The sequence below is a fragment of the Carcharodon carcharias genome, chromosome 3 (assembly GCF_017639515.1).
Source record: "Carcharodon carcharias isolate sCarCar2 chromosome 3, sCarCar2.pri, whole genome shotgun sequence".
Taxonomy (NCBI): Eukaryota; Metazoa; Chordata; class Chondrichthyes; order Lamniformes; family Lamnidae; genus Carcharodon; species Carcharodon carcharias.
Genome location: NC_054469.1, coordinates 69,055,755 through 69,081,195, shown reverse-complemented (window position 1 = coordinate 69,081,195; position 25,441 = coordinate 69,055,755). Strand labels below are relative to the sequence as shown.

General features: G+C 45.2%; 1 protein-coding gene across 1 annotated transcript in view; it reads left to right on the top strand.

Moving 5' to 3' along the window:
• Window positions 1-25,441, top strand: part of itga8 (integrin, alpha 8) — a 291,418-nt gene that overhangs the window by 179,465 nt on the left and 86,512 nt on the right. The window contains exons 22-23 of the mRNA XM_041183667.1: window positions 772-851; window positions 7,508-7,588. Coding sequence (XP_041039601.1) covers window positions 772-851; window positions 7,508-7,588 — 161 coding nt within the window. The remainder of the gene's footprint in view (window positions 1-771; window positions 852-7,507; window positions 7,589-25,441) is intronic.

The window sequence follows — 25,441 nt, the reverse complement described above, 5'->3', positions numbered from 1 at the left end:
CAAATAGCATAGATGTATTTAAGGCAAAGCTAGGTAAGCAGAGGAGAGAAAAAAGAATAGGATGATGGTGATAGGGTTAGATGAAGAGGGATGGCAATAGTTTCGTATAGAACATAAACATTGGCATGAAGCAATTGAGTCAAATGGCCTGTTTCTGTGCTGTAGGCTTTGCCAAATTCTGTGAAGTGACATAATGGTTGATTTTATAAATTCACCCTGTAGGAATGGAGCTTTGTCCATCAAGAATGTGTTTTGGAAATTTGGGCACAGAACTCAGCTGGTGCACAAGATTTTCCACCCTGGATGGCTCATCCTTGAAGCTGCCACTGACCTCCGTTCCTGGATTCCTGATTTTCACACCTGGTTGGCAAAGCTTTGTACCAGGTGTTAAATGTTGAAAAATGTACTCTAATGTGTCTGCTCATGCACGCTTAGAATCGAAGTAGATTTACAAGTAGGATATAGGGTCCCACAATTCATTTTGTCTTTTTTAGAGGTAAAATCTATTATTATCTGTTTGTTGAATAAACATCTAGAAAACTTTAGAGGAATCAGGAAAAAAAACTAAAAAATGTCATCAGGTATGTATTAAGTGGACTGATAAGTTACATCATCAGCATGAATTAATAGATTCAGTGCTGACAAAGATGAGAGACGGCAGCAGATTTAGTTTCTTTGGTGCCATTGCCAATAACTGTTTTCCACAACAGGAATTCAACACTGTAACTCCAGCAGCTGTTCATGGTTAATGCTTTGATTTTTTTTTGTCAGCTGTCTGTGGGGCTACGCTTTTCTGTTCAGCGCTTGGAAATGGCAAATGCCAGTATCAGCTTTTACCTGCAGATCAAAAGGTGAGCTACAAATGAACACAGATCGCCACAGATTTAAACATGTAATCTGAAAAGAGCAAATTGGTCGCCTCCAGATAATTTTAGATGAAATCGATCAATTTATTGAGCAATTTCAGTTTGAAGGAATTTCCTTCTAGAGGGGTGTGCTGCATCTCACTTGTCATTGATATTGCCAATGAAGGTGTTGAGCACATAGCAAACCAAACAATCTGTGTGCTTGTAGCTGCAAGTAATTGCAGAGTCGCTTGCTGAAGAGAGTAGCATTGGGAATTTAGCAAGAGTGGGTAAATAATACAAATAGCATGCTTATCAAGCTAAAATTTAACGAATTGTTCATTTTAAAACTTAACTTTAAAGGTGCATGTCAATGGCAAAGATGGCTATGAACTGGCCCAGACAAGATGCTATTGATGGAGGCGCAGTCTCTCCAGTTGCCTGTCTCCCTTCCCCAACTAAGTCCCCACCTGAGTGTCTGTAGGGAGGGAGCCCAATTTAATATGGGAGACAGTTCTGAGGGTGGGCAGGAAGGCAGTGGGCTGGCCATTTTATTTTATGTGCCCTCCCACCTTCAAATATGTCAGTGGGAGGCTGTAAAATTCCACTACCAGCACACCCCGCCCCCTACCCCGACCCATCGACCCATATTACAGACAGGACGTGATAGTACTGGAGAAGGTGAAAAAAGATTTATTGCAATGATGCAAAACCCTTGAGAGCTTTATAACTATCAGGAAAGATTGAACAAGCTGGGGGCTCTAGGAAAGGGAATGTTGAGGGGTGACACAAAAGTGGCCATTAAAGATCATGGAAGTGTGTGCTAGGCCAGATGTAGAGGTGATGTTCCTACTTGTGGGAGAGACCAGAGCTAGTGGTTATCAACATAAATTAATCATTGATAATTCCAATAGGGAGTTCAGGAGAACTTCTTTACCCAGTGTGGAACTCACTACCATACTGAGAGGTTGAGGCCAATAGTATAGATGCATTTAAGAGGAAACTGGAAAGCATATGATGGAGGAAAAAAGAAAAGCATATTTTGATGGGGTGAGATGAAAGGCATGGGAAGAGGCTCAAGCAGAGCATGAACCTTTGCTACTCGTGTCAAACCATTGTAGTGTTTCCTACGTTGAATCCTAGTCCTGGAGGTGATGCATCCGGAGCTGCCCATCTCTGCCACCTCGCTTAGTATACAGATCTTCCCAATCTTCTTTCCACTTCTGAGAAACAGAATAGATGAGTGCAGCTCCCACAACACTCAAGAAGCTGGACACCATCCAGGACAAAGCAGCCCGTTTGATTAGTACCACATCCACACACATTCACTCCTTCCACCACCAGTGCACAGTAGCAGGAGTGTGAACCATCTGCAAGATGCATTGCAGGAATTCACCGAAGCTCCTTAGGCAGCACCTTTCAAACCCACAGCCACTACCATCTAGAAGGACAAGGGCAGCAGACAGATGGGAGCACCACATTCTGGAAGTTCCCCCCAATTCACTCACCATCCTGACTTGGGGAATATATCGCCGTTCCTTTGCTGTATGTCTTCTGTGTATCCACCAGGTCGATGTGATGCATCTAGTGTGGGCTAAGAGACTTAGCATACCTTCTGCTTTTGTGTGCTGGTTCATTCTTCTTTTTCAGCCTACACAACTGGCTAGCAGCAATGCAAGAAAGAGAGCTAAACCTCAGGATACAACCTCTCCATCGGCAAGTCCTCAGCTGTACCTCCTTGTGGCAACACATGGAAACCAGGCCCCTCATGGCCCCAGGCTAAGGCTTCAGAGGAACTTGGAGGAGATTTGGCCCCCAGACATGCAATGTACAGGCCCAACAGCATGTGGGCACACCCTGCCATTCACGAACCAAATTCCCAGCCATGGCCGAATAGCTGCACTGCCTTGTGGATACCTTGGGAGACTTGAAGGCTCAGGTTGTAAACGCAGACAAAAAATCTGGAGTGGAGCCCAAAGGTGGATGGTTGTCCAAGTATGTAATTTTTTCCGGCAATTCCTCAAACCAAGTTAGTGCCAAATGTTGTGCTTTGCATTCCTTTAGACCCAGCCGTGGAGGTCAAGAGCCTGAAATTTGGGCAGCCCAAAGTGTCCATTAATTTTGCCCAAACTTGCGTCCCAGAGAGGACACGCTAGTTCCGTTGCAGATTGTTCACACAATACAGGAGACAGCAGTTATGAGTGATAAGCCCAACTTGATTTGCGAAGAGAGCGGGTGTTACGGACTGTCTTTGGTGGGAGGAGCTCTTGTGTCACACTGGTCAGCCACCACCCATCTCAAGTTGAGCAGCCCCCAACTAGTATGATGCTGACCTGCCATGGTCCATCTGCTTCAATGGGTGCTTGGAACTTAGAGACTCTGCTCAACAAGTGGACAAAATTCATTGCACAGGCAGACAAATGAAACAAATGAAAAGAAAGAAGATGCCAACTGGAACATCAGGACCATGTGCACGGGGTTGACAGACAACATGCAGCTGGTCAATAATGCATGCAAAACAGTTGTGATTGAAATGGAACTTGACTGGCTGAACATTGACATAGTTTCCCTTACAAGGGACCAGACTTGGTGAGAGTGGATCACTGAAAGAAAAACATTACATGTTCATCTGCCAGAGGAAGAGTTCAGAGCAAATGTGTGAGCAAGGTGTAGGCTTCGCTGTAAGGAACTTGCTGCTCTCAATGTTAGAATCCCACAAATGGTTCAGAATGTGTTCTCTCCAACAGCCTCTCAACTCAAACAGGGCCAGTTAACCTCATGAGTATCTATGGTCCAACGCTGTGCTCCACTACGGAGGCATAAGACCTACTGGGGGCTTTCAATACAAGAGTGGGCACGGACCATAAGGCATAGCCCTCCTGCCTCGGACATCATGGCCTGGGAAAGATAGATGAAAATGGACAGAGACTATTTGAGCTTTGCTGTTACCATGAGCTTTGTGTAATTAACACACCTTCTCTCAGAATAAGCCATGCCACAAAGTGTCCTGAAAACATCCAAGATCAGGGCATAGCTGGATCTGATCATCACCAGGCATGACTCTCTGAACAGTATTTTCAATTTCAACTACCACTGTGCTGACAGTGATACAGGCCATTCCCTGGTGTGCACCAGAGTTAGGACGGATGCAAACCTCAAAAGTTTTTTCATTCAAAGCAGAAATGCTACTTTGGTATTAAGTGTCAGATACTGCCGACCCAGGTAAAAATTAACATTGACTGACTCGATTGAACAGGCACTCTTCAGTATTCCTAACCAGAGTGCAGAAGTAAAATGGAACATAAATTGAGACACCATCTACAATACCTCACTTTCAACATGTGGGAGGTAAGAGCAGAAAACATGCTGACAGGTTCGAGGCTAACATCTCTGTGCTGGAACCTGTCGAAGCCAAGTGATCTGCTTTCATTAACTACAAGAGGGATCCAAGCGAGAAGACTCTAAATGCACTAAAAGCTGATTGAAGTAAAGTCCAACAGACTGCTAGGCAGTGCGCCAATGACTACTAGTTACAATTTTGCCAGAATATTCTGATATCCTTCAACACAGCAAATGCTGGGGGCAGGTATGATGGGATCCAAATGATAACAGGTCCATCAGAGAAAATGGCTCCATTGTAAACAAAGGCAGACGAGGTCATCACTGACTGCAATAAACAGTTGGAGAGCTGGGTGAAACATTACCCTGATTTGTACTCCAGGGAGAACACTGTCACCAAGGAATCTCTAGACACCGTAGAAAGCCTGTTTGTCAAGGATATTGACTCACTTGTCATGGGGAAAGCTCCAGATGCTGATACTATACTGCCTGATCTCATCATGCATAGGAAACCAGCACTCCAACAGCATCTGTACGAACTTCTCTGTTTCTGTCTGAGGGAGGGGGCAGTGCCCCAGGTTATGCATGATGCAAAGATTGTGTCCATGCACAAAAACGAGAGCACTGCAGCCATTGCAACAGCTATCATCTTCCTGCTGAGCATTGCGGGAAATATATTTGCCTGTGTTGCCCTTGTCAGACTGCAGATTATGGCTGAAACCATCTTACCTGAATCCCAGTGTGGCTTCAGAACTGGAAGGTTTACAATTGACATGATCTTCCCAGTCTGCGAGCTGCAAGAGAAAAACCATGAACAAAGGTAGACACTTTATATTGTCTTCTTCGATCTCACCAAGGCATTCAACCATGTGAACAGAGGCAGACTATTTAAGCTGTTGGTGAAAATTGGCTGGACGGGTAAGGGCAGCTATGATGGGGTAACATCGGAGCACTTTGAGATCCGCGGTGAGGTCAAACAGGTTTGTGTTCTGGCACCAACAATCTTCTGGCATATTCTTCTCTTTGCTGTTGTCATATGCCTTCAAGTCATCTTCAGAGGGTGCTTACTTACATAACAGAACTGATGGAAAGCTGTTGAAACTTGCTCACCTGAGATCCAAGACAATGGTGTGCCGGACTCCATGCCGACGATGACACACAGGCATTCCATACTGAGGAATACCTGCAGTGACAAATGGATAGGGCCTCTCACGCTTCTAAAGAGTTTGGTTTGACCATCAGCATCAGAAAGACAAATGTCTTGGTCCAGTGTGTGGCCATACATAGAACCATAGAATGTTAGGAAAGTTACGGCACAGAAAGAGATCATTCAGCCTATCATGTCTGCGCTGGCTGAAGAAAGAACAAGCCACCCATTCCAATCCCATCTTCCAGCACCCAGTCTGCAGGTTACTGCACTTCAAGAGTAGATCCAGGTACCTTTTGAATGAGTTGAGTGTTTCTGCCTCAGCCACCAAATTGGGCAGTGAATTCCAGACACTTACCACACTCTGGGTGAAAACGTTTTTCCTAATATCCCCTCTAATCCTTCTACCAATCCTTCACTTATCTAGGTTCCACCATCACTAGCAATCTGTCACTTGATGCTAAAATCAACACACGTATATCGCAATATCTGCAGCTGTTATGTCCAGGCTGAGTAAGAGAGTGTGGAGCAACAGCAGTTTGAAAACACCAAACTGCAATTCTGCCAAGCCTATGTCCTCAGTGCACTCCTGTACAGCAGTGAGACACGGACAACATATGCTTAGCAGGAGAAAAGGCTGAACAGTTTCCACTTTCATTGTCTCAGACGAATCCTCAGCATCTCTTGGCAGGACAAGATCCTCAACTCTGAGGTCCTGGAACATGCTAATTCCATCAGCATACACACATTGCTAAGCCAACAATGTTTGTGCTAGCTTGGCCGTGGTCATCAGATGGATGACAGCTGTATACCCGAAGACCTTCTGTACGGTGAACTGGCCAATGGTTCATAACCTCTTGGGCACCTGCAAGTGAAATATGAAGATGGCAGACATTGATACTGATGTCTGTGACCTCTGGAGACTGTCTATTTGGAAGGGCATTGGAAGAGGTGAGCAGAAACGCAAAGCTCATCTGATCATGAAGAGAGCTCAGAGAAAAGAGAGGCCAGCAGACCTGCACTTTTTCAGCCCACTGCCTTCCTCTGCATCAAATGTGGCAGACTGTCATGTGCAGAGACGGGCTCCTGAGCCAGACTAGGTGAGGCTTAACACAGAGCTGCCTACCATGGTGTAAACTATCGTCTTACCAAAGGCTACCATTGTGCATTGTGTGTGTCTTCTGCACTCTGTCCATTTTCACCCAGCCTGCACATCCATGGCTGTATTGGCCTATATTGCACTATTTACTCGTAAGTGGCAACTTAGATAGGGGAAGAGCATTCACAACAATATTTTCTTATTGGATATTCAGTCTTTGGAGCTATCCCAACACACCTGAACTTCCAGGAAGCTTGCAAAAATAAAATTTGCTGTTCCTGTGAATGTGTTTAAAAAAAAAGTAAATATCTCACTTTTCTCATTTTGTGCACTGCTTGTACACTAATGGTAATTTAACCTCCTTTGTCACCTGTATATCCATTTTTGAATGTTTTTGATGAACTGATTTTGTTTTTAAGTATGGTGCTAGAAACTTGTTGATTATTTAAAAGTTTTATGATACCAAAAAGCCTCTCTTAAAGATTATGATGAGCGCAAGGATGAAATCGGATTTGTTCATTTTGTAGCTGAACTTATAGAGCATTTTGCCTTGACTCAAACAAGCTTGGAAAAATGAGGTTGAAAGATAAACTGATTCAAAATGTCAGGATTGTAACTGCAACCTATTCCAACCTTCAATTTTGTAGCTGCTGAAATTTAATGATTTACCAAAGTAAATACTCCAAACAATAAAAATAGAGCAACTTGGTCATCTGTCATGAACTAGGTTCTGATGTTCCTTTTAGGGAAATAAGGGAGTTAAATTGAAGTCTGGTCGTTATTTTTCTTTCTTCCCCTCAATAAATATGAGTGATGTGTAATGCTATTTTGGTTCTTAAGGTATTCTTTTACAAATATTTATTTGACGAAAATCACTTAATCAACTGACAATTAACTCTCTGAGGTTTTAAAAAGTTTGTATGCTGTAATAACAATAAAAATATCATGCAAGGTCTAATTTCTGCAGCATGTTTTTTAACGATTGCTCAAATTCTGATTTCTACAGTTCAAAGACAGTAAATTTAAGTTTTTCTCCTGTTGAACAAGGTTTTTTTTTTCCCCCGCCTTGTATTTCAGTTCAAATAAGGATAATTCAAACAGCAACCTCCACCAAGTGCAGATCAATGTCAGTGCAGTCGCTCGGGTTGATGCTCGGGGGTAAGTGAACCATTTCTCCCCTTACCCACTTGGAAATGAAATAAAGTGCAGCTTGATTTCACCATGCTTCCGCACTTCACCATTGCAAAGCAAGATTGGGTAAATTATACAACAGCCGGCTAATCCAATGCCACCAATTTTATACTATTGCCAAAAGCTAATGTAACTACCAAGTTTTGAAACGTCTAGCAATGGAGAAGGTAATTAAAAATAATAGTCAGCAAGGTCCTTTCTAGAGGGCAGGTCCTGTTTAACCAGCATTATTTTATTTTGAATAATTAGAAGAAGTAACAGCAAGACTGGGCTAGGGCAATGCAGTTCATGGAGTAGATCTGGACTTCCGGAAGATCTTGGGTAAGGTGCCATAAGGAGAAATATCTTACAAAGGTCGTGGCATGTGGAATCCAGGAGTGTCCAGCAAGGGAGCACAAAACAGCAAAGAAATGGATGCTTAGTGTTTTGGCCTCTAGACTGGAAGGCTGTCTTCAAGCCTTCCCACTCCAGACTTAATCAAAGGGAGGCAGGAAGGCAGCAGGATCTCCAGGCCACACCTTCCCAGACAATCACAGGGCCCCCTTGCCTCCAAACTACCCCCAGGCAGACATTTAATTCTGCCCAATTCTCTAGTTTGTGGCTTAACCAGAGCTTTCTACAGTTTCAGCATCACTTCCTTTGCACTTAATACGTGAATTAATGAAGTGTTAGCTCTCCAGAAAAAAATCTTCAATGGGATCAAAGTTTGCATGAATACTCTAACATGGCAACCAAAACCCATAAAATATAGTTTACATACAAATGTGCTTTTCTATGTTTTATAGTAGCTTTGTTGATCCATTGATTTTAATTTAAGCATTTTGTTTTTCATTATTGCCACATCTAAGCAGCTGAGAATATCAGCACTGTTATTCATGGTTTCCTATTATTCGCAGAACTAGAAACCAGGACAAGAAAGTTCACAAGAATGTGGTAGTGCAGTGGTTATGTGAGCCATTCCCTGTGTTTGATATAAGAACATCACTTATTTAAGCATGTTCTGTTTTAGCAAATCTTTTAATTACGCTAAGTTACCAAAGACCAAGTTCACCTATTTTACTCATTATTCTTTCCCTTGTTGTCTATAGATTGATCTTTGCTCTAGTGCTGTTGTTCTTTTGGGGGGAGTTATTGACCTAATATTTAGACAGGGAAGCATGGTTGAGGGGAGTTGGGGATATGGAATCCTGGAAATCCCAGGAACATGGATGCCCTGCTCAGTTTAACAGTAGGATTTCATTATCTATTTTTGCTGGATTGGAGGGAGCGAGAGGTAATTGTGCATGAGGTTTGGAATCATGGATTTGTTGGGGTGGGGTATTTGCTGATGGTGACAGAAGATGTGCTTGAGGGGCTGAGGAGAGCACTTTTACTATTTTTAATTCATTCATGGGATGTAGGTGACGCTGGCTAGGCCAGCATTTATTGCCCATCCCTAATTGCCCTTGAGAAGCTGCTTTCTTGAACTGCTGCAGTCCATGTGGTATAGGTACACTCACAGTGCTATTAGGAAGGGAGTTCCAGGATTTTAACCCAACGACAGTGAAGGAACGACGATATATTTCCACGTCAGGATGGTGAGTGACTTGGAGGGGAGCTTTCAGGAGTTAGTGTTCCCATGTGTCTGCTGCTCTTGTCCTTCTAGATGGTAATGGTCATAGATTTGAAAGGTGCTGTCTAAGGAGCCTTGGTGAATCCCTGCAGTGCATTTTGTAGATGGTACACACTGCTGCTACTGTGCGTCGGCGGTGGAGGGAGTGAATGTGGATGTGCTGCCAATCAAGCGGGCTGCTTTGACCTGGATGGTGTTAAACTTCTTGAGTGTTGTAGGAGCTGCACTCATCCAGGCAATTGGGGAATATTCCATCACACTGCTGACTTGTGCCGTCTTCTGACTCTCAATATGGCAGTGCCATAAAAAAGCACTTATCTGTTTGATCCAGCTGTCACCATCTTTGTTTTGCTCTTGAGTTTTCTGAGCCCTGGGAAACCCAGCTGACCAGTGTTAAATTTAAATCAGGTTCCCAGCTGCACTGTGGGTGCCTGATTTAGGAAGATAAGAAATAGGAGCAGGAGTAGACCACACAGCCACTCGAGCCTGGTCCACCAATCAGTGGCTAATTGTTTCATCAATTCCATTTCCCACCTACTCCTCATTTCCCTAGATTCCCCAAGTGGCCAAAAATCTGTCTATCTCAGCTTAAACGATCAATGGTGGAGCATCCACAACCTTTTTGAGATAGAGAATTCCAAAGACTCACAACTCATTGAGTGAAGAAATTCCTCCTACTCTCGGTCCAAAATGATCAGCCCCTTATCCTGTGCCCCTGAATACATAGATTACAACAAGGTGTCCTGCCTCTCGAGAACGGGATACAGACACATCACGCAGCTCACCACTGTAACAATGCCCAAGGCACGTCTTCAACAGTTTGGGTGTTACGTGCAACATTTAATTATACAACCCTCTCCCACTTGTTGTGAGGTGGGGGGGGGGGTGGTGGGGGAGGCGCTGGATAGGGAGTGGGGGTCTGGATGGTGTTAAAATTACCCTTATTGCTCTTTGGGCTTTTTTTTCTTGCTATCCGTTTCTTTCTTTAATTCACGTTACAAATGGCTGTTCTAATTCATTTCAATGAGCTCTAATTTCAGTTTTCCAGGATGTTTGCTACTTTTTTTCAACAATGAAGGGGACAGGGCAGTTTCAGTAAATGGTTCAGCTGGATGATTGATTATGCCAGCGTAGGTTGGCCTTTAATGGACAGCTTCCTTTTCCTTTATCTGATTGCAGCCAGGCTAAATTGGTACTTATAGTAACATAGCTTTCCTGTTCCTTTCCAAATCCCATCCCAATAACTTGCTTCCATCCAGTGTGAGCAATCAGTCAAATTTGTGCACTGTTTATTTATCTGATTTTGCATTGACTCCAGTACTAAAATATGTCCCACAAAGGGTTTGCATTAGAGTGAAAACTGTTTTTAAAAGACTTCGGATATAAAGCAACCCAGAGTGATTGCAACCGATAAAAATCTTGTTCCTATTGCCAAGATTATTATTATTTATTACCAGCATTTATTACCCCTCCCTAATTGGCCTTGAGAATTGTGGTGCCTTCTTGAACAGCTGCAGTTGATATGGTAGTGCTTTTCGGGAGGGAGTTCCAGGATTTTGACCCAGCGACAGTGAAGGAATGACGATATATTTCCAAGTCAGGATGGTGTGTGACTTGGAGGGGAACTTGCAGGTGGGAGTGTTCCCATGTATCTGCTGCCCTTGATCTTCTAGGTGGAAGTGATTGTGGGTTTGGAAGCAGCATTGCTGAATTGCTGCAGTGCATCTTGTAGATGGTGCAAACTAATGCTGCTGTGTGTTGGTGGTGAAGGGAGTGAATGTTTAAGGTGGTGGATAGATATGTAGAGAGTTTAAATTTGCAAAAGCCACTTTGAGATAAGGTAAGTGGGTAGGATAGCAAGTGGGTGAGTGAGGGCAAGGGTAGTAGGTGGGTGAGAAGGTAAGGTGGCAGGTAAGTGGGTGAGGGAGTAGGGTGGGAGATGGGTGAGGGGCAGGGTGCCACGTGCATGGGTGTGGGGGTAACGTGGTAGTTGGGTGGGTGAGGGAGTAGGGTGGCAGGTGGGTGAGGTGGTAAGGTAGTAAGTGGGTGGGTGAGGGGGCAGTGAGGCAGGTGGGTGGGTAGGTGAGGAGGTATGGTGGGATGGGGGTAGTCAGGTGTAGTGAGGTGGTCCTAGTTGAGGAGTTGGGGGTTTGGGGGGGAAGTGGGGTGGGGAGGTGGTTGGGGATGAGTTGGGGGGGGTTAGTCGGCTGGGGGAGTCTAGTGGGGCATCGTGGTGAGACATAGGTTGGCATGGTGTGTATGGGGGGGCCATTGTGGAAAGGTGGAGGGCCATAGGTTGGCATGAAGGGGCATGGGAGGGAGGGGTTGATGGAGGCACATAGGTTGGCAAGAGCCATGGGTAAAATGTTTTGAACTTGCCTTTCAAAAGGTTCCCTCATCCAGACTATGGTTCACTAGCCTCTGAGGTGCTGTGAACCGTGATTCATTAAAAAGCTGGCATGACTTCATGAAAATTGCAGATGGCCTGGGATGGCTGCTCCTCTCTCACACTTAGCTAGAAACCCTGCTGCAGGATGAGTGGGGATGCAGTGAGGTGAGTGCTGGCAAGGTCAGGAGGAGGATAACCTCACCAAACAAGGAGCTATGGATGGGAATGGCCGAGAAAGTCAGCAGTAGAAATGTCGTTGCTGCAGGCTGGAGACAGTGTACCTAGCGGATCCAGGACCTCAGGAGGGCAGGAAAGATGAGTGACATAGCACACACTCTCCTGCACAGCATGTCTCAAGTCAACACACCTGTTATGTTTTGATATTGGTACTTTTTAAAGACTATTCAATACTCATGGAGACGTGGAGGTGATTGAACATTGCACCTCTTGATTATTCTACTGCAGTAACAGAACTAACAAAACAACATGGATTCTGCAATCCCATAACGCACTGGCTTGCAAAGTACGGCAAGACACTCAACACATAACATATTCTTCCGCCCTTATTGGAAATGTCAGTTTAACAAAACATTTTCTGAACTAGAGAAAGAGGGTAGATTGTCTCTGTGTTCACTGAACCCATCTCAAGTCTCTGACTTTATAAATTCAGACACTCTCTCCCTGTTTGCGATACAGTGGACTTCTGGTGCTTTTACAGGGTAATGGTCATCAGAGACTGAAGGCAATTTAGGACTTGTAGCGGAATCTGAAGTTGTGTCTAATGCAGGTGAAGGTGAGATGACATCAACTTCAGTCGAGCTAGACTGAGGAGGTGAAACTGGAGCTGACATTCCTTGACTTGGAGATGGCTCTTCCATGAGAGGTATATCCTTAGATGGTGCTTGGCTTGGTAACAGTTGGTCAATATGTCTCCACCAGGTGAGATAATTCACAATTTGGACTGTGTAAGAAACAGGTCCTGCCTGAGCAATCACCGTAGAAGAAACCCATTTTGCTCTGGCAACATAGATACAAGCTAGAACTTCTTGTCCAGAACAGAAAATTCTTGGCTTTGACCTTTGTGCCCTTCTCTTCACTTGGTCGTGCTGTTGATTTTGCACAACTTGTCATGTTTTCATTGGTTTCAGCAGATCAAAGCAAGTGCGCAGTTACCATCCCATTAGTAGGAATGGTGGAGATGCTTTAGCCGTAGCATGAGGCATGTTTCGGTATATCAGCAGAAATGTGTCCAGACATGTTTGAATGAGGGAATGTCCTCATGCTGAACTTAAAGTGTGTTTCATGGTTTGAACAACTCTCTCTGTGAATCCATTGGCAGATGGGTGGTATGGCGCTGAGGTGCTGTGATGAATTCTGTTACTTCTCAAAAAATTCTCAAACTCCTGCGAGACAAACTGAAGTCCATTGTCGGTCACAAGTTGTTCTGGTAACCCGTAAAGACTGAAAATTTCTCTTAGCCTTTGAATTGTACTCTCAACTGTAGTCGAGGACATCAGTGAAACTTTGGGCCATTTGGAATTAGCATCCACAAGCACCATGAACATTATTCCTTCAAATGGTCCAGTGAAATCGACGTGGATGAGTTGCCAAGGGTTTTCCAGCCAATCCCATGGATGGAAGGGTGCCAAATGAGGCATGTTTCTCACACTCTGACATAAAGGACAGGATCTTGCCTTGGCTTCAATGTCTTGGTCCAGTCCAGGCCACCAAAAGTAGCTTCTTGCAATCTCTTTCATGCAAGCTATTCCACAGTGCCCAGAATGCTGTTGGCCCAATACTGATTTCCTCAATGTTGGTGGGATAATAACTCACATGCCCTAAAGCAAACATCCTAAAGTGACTGATAACTCCATCCTCCTGGAAATGTAAGGATGAAGGTCAGGAGAGACTCAGAAGTTCGAGGGAGAGTTGCCATGCATCACAAGGTCCTTAACTTTGGACAATGTTGAGTCCACTTGAGTGGCCTTCTTAGTTTGGACTGAAATAATGGGTGTGTTCTCTAGTGTGTAAAGTAGAAAATGTCTTGCCGAGCAGTGTCCACATGGCTGACTGATAGCGGCAGCCTCGAAAGAACATCCGCATTGCCATTCAAGGTAAATTTTTGATATTTGATGTCATCTGTGTGAGCACCCAACCTTAATGCCCAACACTGCATCTTGCTTGCAACTAAAGAAGGGATGCCTGTGTGTGGACCGAATATTGAGGTGGACGGTCGATGGTCAGTCAACAGCATGAATTTCTATCCAAACAGATACTGGTGAAATTTCCACATTCCGACGATGATTCCCAGTGCTTCGCGTTTGATTTGAGTGTATTGGCTCTCTGCTTTGCTTAAAGTCCATGAAGCAAATGCTATGGGCCTTTCCACACCAGAGGGCATTATGTGTGAAACAAAGGTCCCCAAGTCCATAAGGTGATACATCACATGCAAGTTGTAGAGGTAAGGAAGGATCAAAGTGCATCAGTACCTCAGAATCTGTCAGCACTGCTTTAGCCTTCTTGAACTCTGCATTACAGGCATCTGTCCATTTCCAGGTTTTGTTCTGGCACAGAAGTTAATGCAGGGGTTTTAGCAGGGTTGCCAGCTGTGGAATAAATCTCCCGTAATAATTCAGCAGACCTAAGAACGAGCGGAGCTGGTAAGTATTCTGAGGAGCTGGAGCATCCACAATAGCTTTGGCCTTGGAGGGTGCTTTGTGAAGCTCAGCAGCATCAATGATGTGCCTCAAATATTCCACAAAGGCATACAGCAATATCAGTACAGTCCCTTGTGTGTTGTGATGGTCAGATATTCTTCTGACTTCTCATCAACGTGCAATTGTAAGTAGGCCTGTAGGTTGGCCTGGAATCGATCTAGTTTGCTGAATTTTTGTCCACCAGCCAGGCCAGCAAAAAGGTCCTCGATATGGGGAAGCGGATATTGTTCAGCACACAATACGGAGTTAACAGTAACCTTGACATCCCCACAGATAAGCATGGAGCCGTCTTTCTTGAGCACTGGAACGATGGGTGATGCCCATCTCCTATCTTGACCAAATGCTCCAGGTCAGCTTTGACTTTTGTTCGAACGGCATAAAACAAGGTTCTGGCCTTTAGAAATTTTGGTTGAGTGTCAGCCTTGATGTTCTAGGGCAAAATTTTACGCCTTGAGGGCAGGCATGCGCCCAAAATGTGCGTAAAATAGCGTGAAAAGACATTGGGCGAGCGTCCTGACTTTATCCCACACACATGCAATCTTCAGGTCGGCAGGTGCACACGGCTGTCAGAGCCACACCCGCTGTCAATAAAGAGGCCACCACATAAGGCCATTAAAAATCCAATTGAAGTCGATTTTACGATGCCTGTGCGCTTTCGCACTCATCGCATGGGCAAAATGGGCAGGCGGGCAGCCCATATTTTGCAAAACCTCATCCAAGCGTGGGATAAAAAGGGTCAGCAGCATTGCCATTGTGAGTAGTGAGGAATTTAGGAGATAGTTTGCTGCTGGTTGCTTACTTGAACTTGACAGCTTCATCTTAGTTCTGAGCTTCATTCTTAGCATTTCCAAGTTTCATTTCAGTCTCATTTTGGTGATTCCAAGGCCCCTAGAGGATTTTGACTATGTGGACCCTTCCAGCTATCAGACAGCCTTCTGTTACCCTGGTAATGGGTATTGTGGTCTTTGCTGGAGGCACCTCCTCTGAGGAGGAAGAGAGGGGCAGAACGGAGAGGAGGCCAGGTGTCCCAATGCAGCTTCCGGGGGAGCGACCTGTGGGAGGAGAGGCACAGACACAAGCGGCGCAGGGCCGGCAGGTAGTCCAAGGTGGAAGGGGCCACAGAAGATGCCACTATCCTGCTGCCAGGGTTAACAGGAAGTGATGCAGCTACCTCAATATGTCCTAGGTGCAATGCTGAAGGAGGCTCCACCTCTCCAGGGAGACTGTGACCTCCAACTGTCAGATGATTGGGGCTGAGATCAGGTCCAATTGTGTGGGTGGACACCCCATGCCAGTGGCTCTAAAGGGCACAGTGGCCCTCAACTTCTATTCCTCTGGCTCCTTCCAGGGGTCAGTGAGAGATGTTTGTGGTGTGTCCCAATCAGCTGTCCACAGTTGCGTCAAGCAGGTGACAGACGCTCTGTTCAGGTGGGTGCTGATATTTATTCATTTCCATGTGGATGAGGCCAGCCAGGCCAAGTGAGCAGGTTTGCAGCAATTGCTGGGTTCCCCCTCATCCAGGATGCCATCGACTGCAAACATGTGGCCATCAGGATGCCAGTGGGTTAGCCGGGTGCCTTTGTCAACAGGAAGGGATTCCACTCGATGTACGTCCAGATAGAGTATGACCACAGGATGCAGATTCTGCAAGTCTGTGCAAGGTACCCTGGCAGCATTCATGATATTTAAATCCTCAGACACTCTCAGATGCCGATGCTCTTCAGTGCTCCAGCCCAACTGGATGGGTGGCTGCTGGGTAACAAGGGCTATCCCTTGAAAAGGTGGCTTATGATACCTCTTTGCCATCCAAGGGCAGAGGCAGAGCAGTGTTATAATAGGAGCCATGCCTCCACAAAGGTGATGATAGAGAGGGCCAGAGGTCTTCTGAAGATGTGTTTCCGATGCCTGGACTGTTCTACAATACTCACCAGAGTGGGTGTCACTGATAGTGGTTGCATGCTGCACTCTCCACAATCTGGCACTGGCAAGGGTGGATCCACTGGAGGAAGAAGAACTTGAGGCAGCTTCCACAGGCCACAGAGGACAAATCCAGTAGTGAGTCAGAAGAGGAGCAGGGCGAAGAGACTGCTGAAGGTATGGAGGCAGACCTCTGGATCCTTCAGGGAGGCAGCGACACCAGGGATGATTTGATCCAAAGCTCCTTCAGCTAGGCTTTCACCTCATGCCAGGGCTGCCGCCTCCATCCAGAATGTCTGAAATGACCCTTTCATTTGAACCTTAAGTCCACTTAGTGTCTGTGCAATAAAGTTTAGAGCCACTCACATCCAGCATTAGATACTGGTGTACCCAGCACCTAAAAAATAAAAAGCTGAAGCATACTCAGGCCATTAGGACAAAACCAAAATTAATCTCATTTTGACAATCCAAAAATTTAACATCACTTTCTTTGATCTTAATTCACAGACAAGTAAACATTAACAAAACATCACACAATACAAGGTCATCTGTGACCAGTCCCTCTTGGGCTCAAGGTGCCTTAAACTTAAGGTTGCCAGTGCTGCATCTTGGTGCCCCCCAACTCTGCACCCCTCTCACTGGCAGCGGCATTGGAGGCAGCCTGCTGACTCTGGTGTCTTGTTGGCCTTAATGACCTTGGCAGGCATCCTCTGGATCATGGATCCTGTGCTGGCCCCGCCTGGGAGGGAGTGGCCAGTGCCACAGTTGGTATCTCCCCAGTCATCACAGCCTCATCAGATGCCACAGTCACTGGCGGAGGCTGAAGGAACTGCTGCCGTTATCCAGAGTGCCCTGAGAGGTGCCCGCAGAAACGCCAAGCAGCTTGTGCGCCAATGTAAGGTCACTCTGTACCTCCCTGCTCGCTATTGATGGACGGGCACCTAGCTGGGTACTGGGTGTCCAATCCATCTCCCACACTAGCACTGACCGCCTGAGCTCAGTGCCTGTGTGAGAGCTTGCAAGTCCGACCACAACCCCAGGAACACCTGATTCAGTCCCTGGAGCTGCCTCTCCATGAGAGTCACCACTCAATGGAGGAGGCAGTGCGCTTGGCCATGAGGGTCAACGCAGTGCTTATGCTCCGCCTGGACTTCTCCACAACAGAGACCGTGCCATGCATACCTTCATGGATCTCCGCCAGATCCCCCCGTACATCACACTGGACATCCAGCATCTACCACCTGATGGATGATTCCAGAGGCTCATCATCTGCCTTCGACTCGGCATGGTCCTGATCTCCAGCAGTCCTCCGACTGCTGGCACCCTGGGCACTCTCTGCCTTCGCCTGCTCCTCAAGCGAGTGTGAAGTGCCCTCACTGCTGTGCTCCAACATTCTAGCTGAGGATCTAACACCCACCAAGGTGCTGGTATCTGTGCTGGTGCCTACTTCTGGGAGCGGGTGTGACTCAGGTGCATGGGAAGCCTGACAGTCCTCTGGTGTCAGGAATGGCTCTTTGGGATCCTGCATATGAGTGCATGCTTGCAAGTCTAAGGGAGAACAACAAAATGCCATTAGTTTAAGTCATCACACTGTCACTGTGCATGCCAGGCACCCTGGTGAGACAATGAAGATCTGCATCATGATGTTATCATCTTTTAATGGTCAATGGGAAATCCAGTTTTGAGGCTCCCACCAATGCTGAGACTACACAAGAATGTTTGCGCAATCTGAAACTCTCATCTCTGTGCACTGCACTCTTACCTTCGTTTGACATCCCAGCCTTTCCACGACTGGCTGACCGAGGTGCTTGGTGCCTCTCTAGCTCCAAGGCATCCTGCTCGACTCTGGATAGGATTAGAAAGTTTGGGGGGGCCTTAGCCTGTCCGTGACCTCTCAATGTTGTTGAGACCACTGAAAGGACAGAGGAACATGGATTAACCCATTCACTTCCTGCAGCGCCATTGCAGCCTGGCCAACCCCAGGAACACCTTGCAGGGCACATCCAACCTTGGCCCCCGAGCCACAAGGCACTCAGCACAAGCAGCCAGGGCCCACCCCCTTGGCCAGCTCCAGCATCATTGACAGTTGGCACTCAGACTCTAGCACCCCTGAGCTCCACGGGGGGAATGGACAGACCTTAACACTTCAACACACTGATCCATGCCAACACGGCGCTCACCCTCCCCGACGCAGCATGATGTTAAACCTTTTGCCGTACTGCACCCATGTGCACTGCAAAACATCGTGGCTGCTGACCTCGGCTGCCACCTCCTCCCAAGCTCTTTGTCAGGTGCGGTAGCCTCCTCCTTCCATCTCTGGGGACAAGGGTGCCCCTCCTGGCAGTCACCTCCTCCAGGGTGACCACGAAGCACTCGTCTGAAAACCAGGGGGAGGGGGTGCCAAGCGCTCAACTGACCTGCCCTCCCACCTGGCATCTCCAGCCGCACTTGAGGCCATAACCTCAGTGTTCAGAATGCTGCAAATATGTTCTTTCCTAGTAGCCTTCAAAGAGCTGCCTGTGCCATTTTCATACCAGCCGCTGGGTCGCCATTGGACCCATCAGCTGACAACAGGCCCCACCCTCGCTCAGCCCTTCCTGACCATTGGGAAGATGCATTTCACATTTGGCGGCCCTTAATTGGCCAGACTGCGTGAGATCGCGGTCAGGGGCCGATCGCAGGCGGCAGCCTTTTTCCCGACCAGTCACCCGCCAAGGGTAAAATTCAGGACCAATTTAACGGTGATTCCCTTCATGTTTCCCAAGTCTCCTTTGCAAACAACAGCATGTTTTTTTATTAGTTCATTCATGGGATGTGGGCGTCGCTGACTAAGCCAGCATTTATTGCCCATCCCTCATGGCCCTTGTTCAGAGGGCATTTAAGAGTCAACCACATTACCTTGGGTCTGGAGTCACATGTAGGCCAGACTAGGTAAGGACGGCAGATTTCCTTCCCTAAAGGACATTACTGAACCAGGTGGGTTTTTATGCCAGTTGACAATGGTTTCACGGTCATCATTAGACTTCTAATTCCAGATTTTTATTGAATTTAAATTCCACCATCTGCCATGGTGGGACTCAAACCTGTGGAACTCTGTGGTTTTCCCCACACTGGTCAGGTTTTTGGTGAGCTCTGCAGCGACCTTGCACCTTCCCTTACTATAAGTTTTTAAACTTTTTAAAACTGCACCACGTTCTTCTCTCTGTGTCTTCTTTATGAACCCTACATGTCTTGTATATTTGGAGCCTCGGAGGCTGTCTGCAGCCAGCGGCCCTGTCACTGCATTTTTCCCCACACTTTCTCGGGACCCCTGCGATCATGGGTCTTTTCCTTTCTGCAAAAGTGGCTGCATCACTTTTCCTGTAAGTTTTTTACTAGTAATTTCTTTTTAATAGCTTTTTCACTTTTCGAGAGGCCTTACCTAAAAGGTCCATCATCTTTGTTGCCAATTTGTTATGTTTTAATATTGGTATGGCCGATAACTTTTCAAAGCCTAATTAATACTCAGAGAGATATGGTGGTGACTGAACATTGCAGCTCTCGTTTATCCTACTGCAGGAACAGAACTAACAAAACAATATGGATTCTGCAATCCCATAATGCACTAGCTTGCAAAGTACAACAAGCTAGACAAGACATTCCATACATAACAACACCTTTCAGCTCCACTCATTCCTCTCTCCCTGCAGGCACCTCCCAACATCCTCCAAGTGGCCAACACTCACACTCATTGTCATGCTATTGCCTTCCATTGCCAATGCCTCACAGTCATCCTCCACAGCTGGGGTCCTTCCTTCCTCTCCACACAAGCTGGGAATACCATCTTGGTGAAAGGCAGGGAGCTATGGAGGGTGTACAGTGGCCCTCCAATGAAAAGCACCATGTCGGCCATTGGCAACGTGGACCCAACTATTCCACTGGGCAGGAGGTCTTGTTCCGAAAAGAAAGGTCTTTCCGAAAGAAAGCAGCCATCTGTTGTGAGAGCCTGAGTGTCCTGAGGTACTGGTGCTCAGACATGTTGAGAGAGCTGTAAACCCTGTGTTGGTCGTCTTGTTTCCTTCCAGTTGGCTTTCAGTATCCATTCCCCTTGCCTTGTGGAGAGGTGTGCAGCTTAGGAGAAGGCAGCAGGTGTTGTTGCTGCTGTTGCTGCTGCTGGTGGTGTTGCTTCTCCTCCTGTCCCTCATCAGAGTTGCAAGGTGGAGCTGCATAAGCTGCATGCACCCATATCTGCCTTCCCTTGCTTGGGAAAATTCCACCTTTAAGTGTTTGTTTTCCTTAATGCACGCTCATCATTTCCAACCAACCAATAGGATATGCTTGTTATTGAGGTGGATCTGTTCTGCAGTTACAAATTTTTAAAAATTTATTCATTCATGGGATGTGGGCCTCGCTGGCTAGGCAAGTATTTATTGCCCATACCTAATTGCCCTTGAGAAGGTGGGGGTGAGCTGCCTTCCTTAACCGCTGCAGTCCATGACGTGTAGGTACACCCACAGTGCTGTTAGGGAGGGAGTTCCAGGATTTTGACCTGAGGTATGCTGAGGTATTTGTTCATACAGTATCTCCTTATAACCTAGTCATTTTAATCTTCCAGTGTAAACCTATAGAATTATTTTCACTGGCTGTGAAGTGCTTTGGGATGTGCAAATGCAGATTTTTTCCTTCTTTCTTTGGACATTAAGCTGCATTTTATTCTGAATCTCTAATCACTACACTGTCTTTTCTGCAATTTGTGTTTGGTCAGGGAGATGATGGTGCAGTGGTAATGTCACTGGACTAGTAATCCAGAGGCCTAATCTAATGAGCTGGGGACATGAATTCAAATCCTATCATGGTAGTTGATGAAATTTAAATTCAATGAATGTAAAACTAACCTCAGTAATGATGACCATGACAATGAAAACCCATCTGGTTCACTAATGCCCTTTAGGGAAGGAAATCTGCCATCCTTGACTGGTCTGGCCTGTATGTGACTCTAGACTCCCAGCAATACTGCTCTGAAGGGGGGAATTAGGGATGGGCAACACACACTAGTCTTGCCAATGTTGCCTACATCCCATGAAAGAATAAAATAAAATTAAACATTTCTGGTCAAATCATGCTCAAAGCTTTTCCGTTATACTCTGCTGTAATGCCTGCCTGTATGGCAAATAGTCATATTCTGATTGTGTGCAAAATGGTAATCCACCGCAATTCTTCCATGTAATTCTGTGCTGCCTGCAGTCATCATCTTTCCTTGTTTTTTCTTGTTATTAATTTACCTAGAGCTTTTTAGAGTGCTGAGATTAGTCATTCTTGCAGCACAATACTGGGAGATAGGAAATTTGAATTCTAAATTAGTTCTCTCTGAACAGATTCTGACAATTTGATAAGGAGGCCATTAAAATCTCAAAATCTTTGCACAACTTTAAAGCCCATTGTTCTCCTGTTCTATCTAGTAATGACCAATTTCCACAGTTTGCTTATCATAGATCAGAATAAGAAATGTATTCCAATCACAGCAGCTAATGATTGTCTGGTTGTTAAGTAATTGACTTTGTGTGCTTACTATGAATTATGCTGTAGGTCGAATTCCTGATAGAAATGTTTCTTTTTTGACATCAGTAATCCATAGACAAGTTTTCATTGTTTTTAATATTTGCATGTTTAATTTCAAAGACTTTAGTATGTTAGGATTGATTTTATCTCCTAGCAGGAAGCCAGAGGGAGTGGACAGTGGTCCCACTTGGTGGGCTTTACCTTAGGCTTGTTGCATTTTATTTGAAAGCCACCGGGCAGCTGCTTGTCTGTTTTGGGCGAAAAAGCGGCAGCAGCAGTTTGGGGGAGGGGTGGAGGAGAGGCCACCCTCTGACACCAAGAGAAACTGTTGGCAGTCGAGTAAGTCCAGACCAGGAGGTGGGGTTGGTGGGGGGATGTTTTAAGAGTTCCACAGCTGGGGAGCATGGAGGAATCCAGGACAGCAGAGGCCTGGTTCCTTATGGGGCCTGGAGGAGTGCAATTTATCATCCTGATCCGACAAAGTTTATTTTAACTTAGCTGAGAGGACCTTGCTGGATCCCTGCAGCAAACACACTTTACCTGGCAGGATGGTCACGGCAGGCTCCTCGCACAGCAGCAAATTATAACCTAATGATTAATGTGGCTCCTGCTGGGCCCTGGCAGAAGCTTCATCTGCCATCAATGTCAGTGACCTTAAAAGGGAGAGTTGGTGAGAATGAAATGGGAAATGGAGCCGATTCATTTTAACTGTTCCCACTGACTAGGTAAATTTAGAAGTTGCTCCTATTATTCAACACCATTTCCACACCAGGCTATATTTTCTTCCATTCATTAATTTTAATAAATAAGTAAATAGAAATATAAAGTCAGCAACACTGGCTCCATTTTCATTAACAAGCTAAGAAAAAATATATCCAGTTCTTATTAATTGTAATGAAGCTTTCCTATTCAAAATATATTTACTCTTTGCTATTAGTAGTGTAACAATTACTGTTTACAGTTGAGTGGACAAAAATGAAAATGCTTCTCCATGGAAATTCTTTTAAATGGCACAACTAATCTGAAAGCATGTGCTTATTCATCTACTCACCAATAACCTGATTATTGATTCTGAGTTTGAACCTGCCAACAATCACTTATCTTCAGTCTCTTGGTCAAAATCTGCATATTAACACCAGAAGTGAATGCCAGAGGAAAGGTGAAAATAGCTACCCTTGATATCAAAACAACTTTTACTAAAGTATAAGGAACCCTAGAAAAACTGAGGTCCATGAGGCTCATAAAGGAAACACTTTAGTGGGTGGAGTCAAACTTGACTCAAAGAATAAGGTTGGTGTTGGAGGCCAAGCATTGAAACATATGTTGCAGCAAAAGTCCCTCAGTGCTGTATTCTCAAGCCAACCATCTTCTGTTGCCATAAATGATCCTCCCTCCATCATATGACCAGGAGTGGGGCTATTTGCCAGCTTTCCCATAGGATTCAACTTCATCCACAGCTCCTCTGAAATGAAATAATGTAATAATGTTAGCCTAAAGCAGGAACGGATGACATTGCAGCTTGGGATGATAAGTGACAAACAATTTCACTGCTAAGAATTTCCCATTTCCAATAAGAGGCTCTCAATGGCCTAGACCTGATCTCCAGCAGCATTATTATCATCACTATCAATATCTTGAGGATAATCATCAACCAGACGTTTAAATGGGTAAGCCATTATCAGCATTGTGATTACAAGTGCAGGTCAGAGGCTGGGTGCTCTAAGACAAATGACTGCCCTACGGATTCCTTGAAGTCTCCACCATTTACAGCAACAACAACTTACTTTTATATAGCAAATTAAGTTGAGTAAAATGTCCCAAGATGCTTCACAGGCGTGATTATCAGAGAAAAATTTGACACCAAATCGCAAAGAAAGATATTAGTACGTTGATCAAATGCTTGGACAAAGATGTGTTTTAGGGAGCATTTTGATGAACATAAGAATATAAGAACTAAGAGTAGGAGTAGGCGATTGAGCCTCTCAAGCCTGCCCCGCCATTCAATATGATCATGGCTGATCTCATTTAGGCCTCAACTCCAATTTCCCACCCTCTCCCTTTCGACCATTACTAATAAAAAATCTGTCTCTCTCCTCCTTAAATTTATTCAGCGACACGGCATCCACTGCACTCTGAGGTAGTGAATTCCACAGATTCACAACCCTTTGAGAAAAGTAATTCCTCCTCATCTCTGTTTTAAATCTACCACCCCTTAGCCTAAAACTATGGCCTCTCGTTCTAGAATACCCCACAAGGGGAAACATCCACTCCACATCTGCTTTGTCTATCCCCTTTAGCATCTTATGTACCTCAATTAGATCTCCTTTCATCCTTCTAAACTCTAGCGAGTATAGGCCTAAACTGCTCAATCTCTCCTCATAAGACAAGCCCTGCATCTCTGGAATCAATCTAGTGAATCTCCTCTGAACCGCCTTCAATGCAACCACACCCATCCTCAAGTAAGGGGACCAAAACTGTGCATAGTACTGCAGGTGCAGTCTCACCAATGCCTTGTATAGTTACAACAACACTTCCCTATTTTTATACTCTATTCCTTTAGCAATAAATGCCAACATTCCATTTGTGTTCCTTATTACCCACTGGACCTGCATTCTCACTTTCAGCGATTCATGCACGAGGACACTCAGATCCCTCTACACTGAAGCATTCTGAAGTTTCTCTCCATTTACATAATAAGTCGCCTTTTTATTCTTCCGACCAAAATGGATAATCTCACACTTATCCACATTAAACTCCATCTGCCAAATTTTGGCCATTCACCTAACCTGTCCATATCCATTTGTAAATTTCTTATTTCTTCACTACAACTTACTTTCCCACCTATTTTGGTGTCATCTGCAAATTTAGCTATAGTACCTTCTATCCCTGAATCCAAGTCATTAATATAGATTGTAAATAGTTGGGGCCCAAGGACCGAACCCTGTGGCACCCCACTAGTTACAGTTTGCCATCCAGAGAAAGACCCATTTATCATGACTCCCTGCTTTCTATTGGTTAGCCAATCCTCTATCCAAGCTAATATATTACCCCTAACTCCATGTGATCTTATCTTGTGTATTAATCTTTTGTGCGGCACCTATCAAAAGCCTTCTGGAAGTCCAGATATACTACATCTACAGGATCCCCATTATCCACTTTGCTTGTCACATCTTCAAAGAACTCTGGCAAATTAGTCAAGCATGATTTACTCTTCATAAAACCATACTGACTCTGATGGATTGCATTTTGACTTTCCAAATGCCCCATTACTACTTCCTCAATAATAGATTCCAACAACTTTCCAACGACAGATGTTAAACTAACTGGTCTATAGTTTCTTATCTTCTGCCTCCCCCCTTTTTGGATAAGGACATTATATTAGCATTTTTCCAATCCACTGGAACCTTTCCAGAATCCAGGGAATTTTGGAATATTTTAACTAATGCATCCATTATCTCCACTGCCACTTCCTTTAAGACCCTGGGATGTAGGCCATCAGGTCCTGGGAACTTGTCACCCTTTAATCCCAAAAGTTTGTTCAGTACTTTTTCTCTAGTGATGACGATTGTTCTAAGTTCCTCCTCTATACCCTCTGCACTACCTGTTACTATTGGGATGGTACTAGTGTCCTCCACCATAAAAACTGA